Below are 10,937 nucleotides of genomic sequence, written 5' to 3' on the forward strand. Positions count from 1 at the left end.
CTAAATCCTAACCCCCTTTAATCCTGATCCTACCCCCTAATCTAATACAACCACCCACCCATCCCTTCCCCCACCACCCCATCCCTTCCCCCACCACCCCCGTAACCCCCTCCCCGACGGCCATACACCTTGCAGCCCCACTCCTCCTTCCCCACCCACTGCAACCCCCTTCCCTCGCAACACTCTTCCCTCTCCCCCGCGCAGGCCGCAGCCCCACAACCCCCATTTCCCCCTCCTCGGCATCCCTCAACCCCTTCTCCCCCACAACCCCCTTCCCCCTACCTCGCGTTGCAGATTTTCGTGCAACAGCAGCAGTGTGCGGCGCAGAAGGCCCACAATGTTCGAACAGAAGCAGGAGAAAAAATGAAGGAGGAGAAAAGTAGGGGATTGTGTCGCTGGGGTTGCGGAGTGCATCGCGGGAGGAGGAGGAGGGGGCTGTAGGAGAAGGAGGCTTCGAGGGTGGTGGGGATGGGTGCTGCGGAAGTGGTGGGGCAGTGGGGAGAAGGGGTAAGGGGTGGGGAAGAGGTGGTGGTTGGGTGGTTATGGTTAGGGTATTAGATTAGGGGTTAGTGTTAGGATTTGAATTAGGTTTAGGTTAGTTAATTAGGGTTATGGGGATTAGGGGGTCAATGACTAATGAACATTAACGTTGCTAGTCATTGAGGGCAAGTGGATGTGTTTTTTTTTTAAAAGTCGAGGGTATATGGTGAATTTGAAAACTTGAAGGGTATATGGTGTACAAAAAATTGTTAGGGGTATATGGTGAAAAAACCGAAAAAAAAAACAAATGCCTAATTGTATATCCAAGAACAACACCTACAATATGCGTATTTAGTGAGCTTCTACAACTTTTGTGCTCGATTTACAAATTTGGTACAACACGGGGATGTATTGGAAATTTTCTTTTTTATATATAAAAAAAATATTAAATGTCACTATGTTTGCTCTACCCTATGCCAAATTTACCACTAATATATTATGTCTATCTCTTTCTATACTTTCTCACTCTTTTACTAAGTAAGTTATATGAAATTGCATCACCAGCTCTACGATTGTTCTGTTTATTAGATGACAACAGTTCATCGACTAGAACCAATGACATTCAAGGGCGGATCAAGGATTTTAAGTTTTGGGGGTCCTAACTAAACAATGCAAAAAGATAATGAGAATAATAAAGAATTAGAACAATTATTTCAAGACATATTGACAACGAGAATCGGATTTTGGATTTGGCAAAGCTAAAACTTTATATTTGTTCCTGTTAGCTATTAAAAAATATTTTCATTACATTCTAGTCATACTCTATCCCACTTTTTAATATATGTATGACTTTAGCTTCTTTTTCTAGAGGGATACTTTAACTTTTATAATCCAAATACACAAATTTGATCACATTAACTTCTTGATATAGTAAAATTCTCAAATTTAGTTGACAAAGAATAGTGAAATTACTAAAAAAAAAAAATATGATAGAGAAGTTGGTGGTTAAATATTTTGAGTTAAACATAAGAATATACATGAATATATATTATAACTATGTTAAAAAGATGGAAAGAAAAGAGAAAGAAGGAAAGGAAAAAAAAAAGTTGGAAATAAAACAAAATAAAGGAAAGGAAACAGTGATGGATCAAAAGGGAAGAAGGAAAGGAGTTAAAAGAATCACATGAGATGAGAATGGGAAGAAGCGAACCACGCTCAATTATGTCTTCGTGAGTATTATAGTACCCACACATATCACTAGATCAAATTTATCTTGCTGAAACATAGACGCGGAAATACACTAGTTCTTATTCAGTCGTTTGACATACAAAAAGGAAATTTCTTTTCTACTTTGGGGAGGCTCGGGCCACCTAGGGACTTTTGGAGTTCACTCATGGTACACCCAGAGGTATTTTTGCAATAAATTAGAACTTTAGGTGCTCATTTGACACCAAATTTGCTCATATGGGCATTTTGCTCATTTACTCATTTTGCTCATTTTGTAATAAAAGTGTTTGCTCATTTTCTTAAATGAGTAGAAATGTTTGCTCATTTGTTCATTTTTCTCATTTGCTCATCTGGAGAAAATAGTCCTGGGTGTACCATGACCCAGGTGTACTATAAATATTTTCGGACTTTTGTTTCCAACTCCTTTTTTTAGTGAACTTTTAACTACGAGGAACACAGGTGTACCCCATCAACTATCAATATATCAAACAATGTTAATTCTTTGTAAAATTACCGTTTTCCCATCCTCTTAGCCATATTAAATCATCCTTCATATATTAATTAACTAACCTTTTCCTCATCATGTGACCAACACCAACAACCAATACAAGATTTCCTTATATTAGTTTATCTTGTAATAGCCTCCTCCAGACTCCCCTATGTTATTTTCCATTAGTCTAAAGATTGTAAACTTCTCAATATCCTTAAGACCTTGCTAAAATTTCTTTCAACACACTATAAGACAACATAATATTCCTTCATAATCATCGAAATCATCTCTTAAATTGATTGAAATCTAACCTTCACATCAGCTGAATTCATTAATAGGTTTAAAAGAGGGTTTTGTTGTAAATATAACTATCTGAAGGAAGATTTGGTCCTTACTAATCGAATCCTCATTTACTAATGGTGGCCGTCTAAATGAATTCTCTAATGTTTTTCTAAAATTCAATAATAAGGCTTTTAATTGACGTAAGAATGAACATTCGAGTAAAAATTATATGTTCGGTACATTGATTCCATAAATTATGGAGTAAAGATCACCTTTACCATTGCAATCAACTCATAAATTTAAAAATATGATTACATTAACACTCCCTCCCCATCTTTAACTAGACTAGAGCAAAAGCAACCCATGCATACAAAATACAACTAGACCTAGATATAGAGCTAATAATAATTGGTGATTAGTGCAACATGAGACTCTTTTGATAAAAAAGGAAGTTGCTCAAATTTAGCAACAACTCAAGAGCAGTACTTGAATTCAATTTCTTTGCCACTCCTCTTTTATCGCTAACAAGTAACAACAAATCAAAATTTCTCCTCTTTCTTCTTCAACTCTCTCTTTTCTCTCTCCTCTTTCTCAATCACACTGGCACCTGCGTAATCTATTCAACACTCACAAAGATGGAGTTGGATCCCAGACAATACGAGAACGTTGTAAGTTTTTTTTAATCTTTCTATCAAATTTTCAATCTTTTAGGGTTTTTTTTATGTTTCAATTGGATTTCTTTTCCATTGCCTTTTTTTTTTTTTTTGGGAATTCGATCGAGTAATTGGTTTGATTATATTTGATGATGTTTGGTTCATGAAAGATAAATTGTTGCATTATTAGCGAAATTCAAAACCCTAGTTTCAGTTATATGATATTCATATTATATGGTTTAATTTTGTATTTTAGAATTGATTGTGGGAATGCATGAGGATTTTATTCATGTAATGTGGTTGGAAGCAGGATTGTAGTGCAATGTGACATGATCAGACTGACATGGGTGTCTAATACAGTAGTTTTTTTGTTTTTGAAAGGTTGTTGCTTGTTAATATTTGATTGATTTTGAACTGTACTATGGTATGTCAGTGGGTGGTTTGGAGTTGGGTACATTGTGATAATCTTATTTGGCGACGATCCGAGCAGACGATCATTTCATAAAGTCTACTGAAATGAACGGTTTGGATGTTACTTCACAATTAAGTACAATGGCGAGGTTGAGTTTTGGTAGGAAGCAAACGTTAGCGTAGTTCAAAAAAAGGAGCCATGGTCTTCTTATTAATATGTGATTTTTTAAATAAAAAAGATAACTTTGTACTATATGTCTGGTCACGTTTGGAAGACAACATTATATTTCGGAAATTGTTATCATGTACCCTTAATTGGAAGGAGGAGGGTGGGAGTGGAGCAAAGTTAGTGAAACTTCTGTTATTTGTCAAAAGTGATTGAAGAGTAATGTTAATCTTGAAGATGATTCTAAGTTCATATGTGTGTGACAATAATGGAGCAAGGATTGCTTGTGATTGTATATTGGCTTGGGGATTTCATCTGGCACGGATTGATCTATTTAATATCGACTTGACAGTGTAGTTACTTTGCATTAGCTGAGTACGTTTAACTTTCTGTTAACCAGGTTTAGTTAACAATTTTACATGTTGGTTGTTACGTAATTGATTATCTTTACATACATCTTCACTCTAGAAGCCTATACTTGACCCGATATTTGGCTTTGTGGATTGGATAAGATTTTGGTTAGTTCAATTCTTGTTTATTTCACATCTTGAAGAAATCTTACTTAAAAGAAAATTTCCAACTTCTGAGCTTGCACTTGACTCGCCATGTAATGCAGTGAGCTTACCGTCCTTGGAGCATATTTGATAGTGCTCAAGGGCTTCGTGGCAATTGAGTATTCCAGTTCCATCACGCTCATTGTTTGAGACTTTTTTTTGACGGTTAACATCTCTTAAACTATGATGCTATAAAGTATAAATTTTAAATTATTAGATGTTTTCTTTCATAGTTTTTGTTATTTACCATCTCACAGTCAACAATCTTCCTCGGATAGGGAACTCAGAGGGATGCGTTTGGATTTAGACACTTAGTCAGCTGAACATAGGCCGTCCTAAAGTGTTTAGTACTGTCATTCTCATTATTGTCAAATATAGTGTAGAATATTGTGTTCGATCAAGTGGTATCATTATATATTAGATTCATGGTCATGTGTCTCTATCACTCTCTATTCAATTAAATATTGTCAGGATTATGTATTCATTTGTCATAATGAATCTATGTCCGTGTGACCGCTGCTTGCCTGTTGAAGTGTCTAAATAACATGTATTTGAACAATGAATGGAACAAGGGTAAGGGTCTCTATTGTTCAAACTTAGGTAACCTGAAAAATTATAAGACGAGGCTATATGACATGCCTGTTTGATTTTGTAGTATCCTGGGATTTTTTTTTGTGACTTTGTGTTCATGTCGCCATGTCTTGATGACATGTCTCTCTTCTAGCAGTGATTTGCAGTTGGAGAATGCTCAATATACTGTGATTATTGGCTTTCTTCAGTTTTATGTCAGTGCACTGATCTTGAGGTTGTTTCATCTTTTTGACAGGATGTTAGTGACAGTGACAGTCATAACATTGTGCTATCATATCTCGTACATAACTGCTTCAAAGAGACCGTGGAGTCCTTTATTGGTAGTACAGGGATAAAGCAGCCTGCTAATTGTCTTGAAGATATTGACAGGAGAAAAAGTAAGTCCCATTTGCCAAAAATCTTTTGTAAGTGATATTTTGACTGGCTTTTAGTTTTGTAAGTGTCATTTAATCCACATTGCGAAAACTTTTTCCCTTGTGTAAAATTACGACGATCTTTTATGCGCTATATTCTTGTGTATTTTCTCCGACTTGGCTTACTTGAAGCTACATTTAGTTCGGAAATCAAATATCGTTTGTACAAAAGGTGAAGATACTCTTAAGTCATAGGTTGATGCTAGACCCTATAGGCTAGAAAGGGCATAAGCAGAATTGTGAGAAGGTTATGCAGTTATATTATATTCACTTATAATGTTTTGTTTAAAGGAAATTTTAAAATACCTGCTCTAGGATTGGATATCTGAAGAAAAGGAAAAGATAAAGGTGAAAGATATGTCTCTCCCAATATAATAATTATTGAAAAGGGAGGAACAAAAGAAAATAGAATGTAAACCCTCAAATGATGTGGCAGAAATGATGCAGGAAGTAGCATTGAATAAATGGTTTTTTGCAGTGAGCATGACTTGTGACTGGAAACTGGTGTATCCACTGGTGAACTTAGTACGGCTTGTTGTAATGGATCTTCATACAATCTAACTAAAAGTCACTGTCTTGGAGGGAATCATTGTTGATTCACATCATATCTGATGTGCTTAAACCTATAGTGGTGACATAATGTCAGGTTAAACCCATTTGGAGCTTCAGACTTGGGATTTTCCTTTATTAGTTGCTTTCTTTTTGCTTCTTTAGTGTTGCTGAGCAGAACAATAGAAAGAGGGATTATTTGTTTATATTCTTGGTTCTCTTTATGCATCCTTTTAATTTATACGAAGATACGAATCATATATACATGCATGCAAGCATACACACGTCTGATTTCAGTCTTACACTAGCTTTTCAGGCAGAATTGTGATTATTTTACGTGCTTCACAATGTAGAATTTCTAGTAGAGGTTAGTGGTTTGGGTAGTGATTTTAGAAATATACTAAATCTAGCTTTCGGTGGTAAGGTTATGTTTCATTATCTTTTCCCAGAATACTCATTCTCTCATGTGTCACCCCTTTTATCATGATGAATTTGCTATGCCTTTTTATTTTTAGTCGTATAAAATTTACCAAATAGGCTCCTTTAGTAACCACTAACTGCTAAGTGCTAATGACTAAATTTTAAAATAACTGTTTGTCAGACTGTTGGCCACTAAAAAAGATACCTAACTATTAGACCCACACCTTACCAAATAAGCTCCTTTAGCAATAAGAGTTCCACGCATCAGGAGGGCAAGTTGTGTGAATCTCAGATAACCTTTAAAATATTAACCCAACTTCATGTTCACCCCCCCAACTCATAAGCTAGGTTACTCTATTCCAAAGCAAATACATGATAAAGTGGCACTTGAGAAGATACACAGATTCTGTTTGAACGAGATCCTCCATATAATCACTATGAATCATCGCCACTGCAATGTTTTCTCTTAACCCACTCCAAAACTTATGAAGTGCTTCCCGGGAACTTTTAAAGAGAAAAGAGGACCCAAACTTACGATATATCGCACACATCTTCCTCCAAAGAAACTTTGTCATCTATAATGAAGGAAAACATGTAAATATGATTCATTGTGTACTCGACAAAGCATGCACATGTCAGATAAGATTGTTAACTCCAACCTCGTTTCTGGAGCATGTCATTTGTATCAATCCTACCTAGTGTCCGCACAAAAGCCTGACATTGAGAGGAAGATTGTCCTCCAAATGTAGTTTAGCAACTGGATTTAAAAGAACAAGGTAGCGGAGAGAAATAATTGATTTAAATTTTTTGGAACAATCTATCTTGTTATGCAGTTAGCATGGTAACATTTTGATGTGGTATCATTTGTCCACCTTGTTTTCCGCATGTATGACTTTTTCTAGTGCCTCTCTACCAAGTGTTCTGATTTTCTGTTTTTGTTAGGAATTATCCAGTTTGCCTTAGAAGGCAGTTCTCTCAAAGCTATTGAACTCACTGAAGAACTGGCTCCCGGTTTACTGGAGGAGAACAAGGATTTGCACTTCGATCTCTTGAGCCTCCATTTTGTTGAGCTTGTGTGCTTGAGAAAATGGTAAGCGTAATGCTTAATACATTTTGACCTTCACTAGTATCACCCATTTCTTGTTTCTAATAGAATATTCCTGTGACAGCACAGAAGCTCTTGAATTTGCTCAAAAGAAGCTGACGCCTTTTGGCAAGGTGCAAAAGTATGTAGAAAAGCTTGAGGTAATTCATTTTAACCATTGCGGCTTTATTTCCTAGCATATGTTCTTATTTCTGAATATCAGTTGCTTTTATTGCAGGATTTTGTGGCTTTGCTTGCTTATGAGGAACCAGAAAAATCACCCATGTTTCATCTTGTTAGCCTAGACTATAGACAAGATGTTGCAGATAAGTTAAATCGGGCTATTTTAGGTATATTTTGTGTACTTCTAATTTCATCCATGTTTTTGTTCCTTTAATTCAATGTAATCTGTTTCCAGACACAGTTGATTTTGTGAAATCTGTTTGTGAAGAATATAATATCTTCATTTCCCTTCAGTTCTTCTAATATGTTCTTTGTAACTCGTGGTTGTAGCTCATGCCAAGCAGCCAAGCTATTCATCCTTGGAAAGGCTGATTCAGCAGACGACAGTGGTTAGACAACGCTTGAATCAAGAAAATAGCAAGGTAATCTCAATAAGAATGTATTAAGGCTGTTATTGACCTGTCTTCCGAGTTCCGATATACATCTAGTGTAGGAAAGACAGGAGTTGTATTCATCATTCTCTTAAGGTAGTTCGTCCTAATTTTGATAAATTAGATTTACGCTTTAAAATTTTATTAGCACTTTAGTGGACTAGCTTGCTCTTTTATGGGTTCAATTGTCTGGCAAGCTGTTGATCGATATTTGAGTCTTATCAAAGTATTTTGTCTTTAGATGTGCCATGCCTTTTGAAAGGCATTAAATGTTTCAGTAGCTGGTGTAGGTCGGCTGCAAAGGCCTTGGCGGAGATAGTCGAATAAAGATAAATTATGTGCAAAAGCTGCAGGGAAAATATCAACTTTCTTTTTCTTTGCCCCAAAACAAGTTCTGTATTCTAGAAACTGGATGCATTGATTCACCTAGAATTTGCTCTTCTGCTGTCTTTCTACTTAGCTAACTAGACTGGTGTTTGACCCCCTACCTTTCTTGCTTTCACTTTTATGAGACCTTTTGTTGGGGTTAGTGGTAATATTTGTTGTTTAGCCTTGGGTTTTATGGTATCACAGCTGTAATTAGCAAGTCCATAAGCTTGTCTTGGTCCTTGGAGGCGCTAGAGAGTAGCAAGGGTAGTATCTGGATTGAAAGGTGTTTGGACTCTGACAGAAAAAGGTTGTTGATACCCCTAAAATACTTTGGAGTCTACTTCATGAGGTTTGCTTTCTATGCTTTTCTCTAGAAGAGAAGAAAAATTCCGTTCCCATAGCTGACTACTTAGTGTGCACATCAAAATTTAAAAAGTATCTCGCTTAAGAATTGAGGGCTTTTTCCTTGAAGTCACCTGAAAGAAGGGACTCTGTGAGGGTTTGATTTTCACTTCTAGTTTATAGCTAGTCAATGTTCAGAGGGTTTTAACCGAAAAGAAGTTAGTTATGATCTTTACCAAAAAGCAAAAGAATTGTCTGGTACTTTTATGTACACGCAGTTGATCTACCACCGAAGGATGTTTTTGATCGTCAACTTCTCTCTACGGATGGGAAAATTCATGACAAATACTCTTAATGAAACTGTGGCTGCTAGCTTATGGTTCCCCTTACTTCTAGTAGGACTGAAGGTAGAGTTTGTATTTTTTTGGCGTGATGCGCCGATTAAGAGCAATGCCCTAATTCAATTTCCGTTCGGAAGTAGATACGTGGAATCAGAACTCAATAAAATAAATGCCTTGTTTGGGGTGTTTTTGCAGGATGCTATACCTCCATTTTCTTTGAAGGATTTCATCAAAAGCTGAAAACAAAAGAAAAAAGATTCGAAAATATCAAGCAAGCGCGCAAGCAAGGTGCAGATCAGAGGTAATGCATATGCTGACTGGTTGTTCGAAGCTATGGTCAATAAAACGAGTTTGCTGATGGAGATGTCCTTTGAACGTTGGTCTTCCTGTCATTCACGTTCCGGTGGCTGAACATAAAACCTTTATTTTTATGTACAGATTGTAAAGTTGTCATTAAACTTAATAGTTCAGTGTAGTTCATAAAAGTTTACTCTAATTTGACTCAGAAGAGCATGATTGGAATTTTAGCCCTCTTTTTTTTTTTTTTTTTACACAGGCTGAAGCAAATTACAAGCAATGGAAGAAATTAAGCTAGTATGACAGGTATTAGCCAGATTATGGGCTCTCTGGACCTGAGATGACCTAATCTTGTGTATTGAGCACCGAGAAACCCCTAATCTGCTTGTTTCTTCAATTGTCTATTTTTTTGTGGCTCAGACAACATTGACTTGGTAGAACAGCGAGGTAAGAGAGTAACATGTGAGAATTCAAAGGAGTGCGTTCTTACCAATAAGAGTTGGTTCAAGTGGTAAGCAGCTTGGTATCGCTTAAGGGAGGTCTCGAGTTCGAGTCTTACCGTGCAGAAACTCTTGTTGGGAAACTCATCCACCAAAGCCAGGTGTGCGACCCGGGTCGGACTCGAATGTAGTCAGAGCAAAGCTCCGGTGAACCGGGTGAGCAGCTAGAAAAAAAAAGAGTGCGTCCTTAATATTTTATTATAGCCGGCAATTTTTACCATGTTATTATATCAAATTATTTACTAATTAAGCTACAAACTCCTCTAACTAGAACATTTTCATGAATACCTTGACCCAAAAAAAATTCATACTGACGGACATGAATAAAACAAACTCAGATTGGTAACAAAAGAAAATTTAAAAACATAGTTGTAGGATATTATCTATTGTGTTAGAGGTTGATAAGAGATGTGAAGTCATTAGAGTGGTATTACCATAAGTATTGCTACTCGAAAGGCAAAGACTTGTAAACATAAAGTATATCTTGATCATTAAAAGGGACAAAATTGAATGGACCAAACCACATAAATTAATTTGTACTAAGGTTTCATTTTGTTTACCCCGTCCCAAATAAGGGGACCTATGATTCCGCTGACACTACGTAAAATTCTTACATATAGGAAGCTACCCATTTGAGAAGCATGAAGATGAGTTGCAACAAAGGTGTTGAGTCACGAAAAAATGACTAGTGTTGGTTATGAATCAAGTATCCAAGTGGATTATATGTATTTAAATTATTGGGATATTGCTAATAGTATGCTCAATTTTCGAATACAACTCAAAAGATCATTCAAAATCTCGACAACTTCTTTGTAAGCTTATGTTACTAAGATCAATTACTTTTCAATGCCATTGAATCCCCATAGTATACAAGTAAATTGATGAGTGACCATTTATTTTGATTTTATAGTTTTTTATCAGAGTAAAATTGCATGATCATGGTAATATTTGTGAACCCTGACCCTTCAAAAATAACTACATTTCCAAGCAACATTGTAAAATAGTAAAGAAATTAACTTCCCTTATTAGTCCTGTGTTTCAAAGTTTCCTATGGTTTATTTTTATATTCTTTTGCTTTTCGTTGCATATACTAGTTGTAGAAAATAAATTACATTGTATATTCATAGTTAGTACTTAAGTTGTATATCAGAAAT

General features: G+C 36.1%; 1 protein-coding gene across 1 annotated transcript; it reads left to right on the forward strand.

Annotated features, from left to right (window-relative positions):
- Nucleotides 1–2,833: 2,833 nt before the first annotated feature.
- On the forward strand, nucleotides 2,834–9,519 carry LOC104889066 (uncharacterized). Its single transcript, XM_010674210.4, has 7 exons — nucleotides 2,834–3,147; nucleotides 5,090–5,231; nucleotides 7,179–7,326; nucleotides 7,406–7,481; nucleotides 7,559–7,670; nucleotides 7,834–7,925; nucleotides 9,182–9,519. The coding sequence occupies exons 1-7, from the start codon at nucleotides 3,115–3,117 to the stop codon at nucleotides 9,224–9,226; spliced, it is 648 nt and encodes a 215-aa protein (XP_010672512.1). The 5' UTR covers nucleotides 2,834–3,114; the 3' UTR covers nucleotides 9,227–9,519.
- Nucleotides 9,520–10,937: the final 1,418 nt, after the last annotated feature.

Source organism: Beta vulgaris, chromosome 1 (genome assembly GCF_026745355.1).
Source record: "Beta vulgaris subsp. vulgaris cultivar EL10 chromosome 1, EL10.2, whole genome shotgun sequence".
Taxonomy (NCBI): Eukaryota; Viridiplantae; Streptophyta; class Magnoliopsida; order Caryophyllales; family Amaranthaceae; genus Beta; species Beta vulgaris.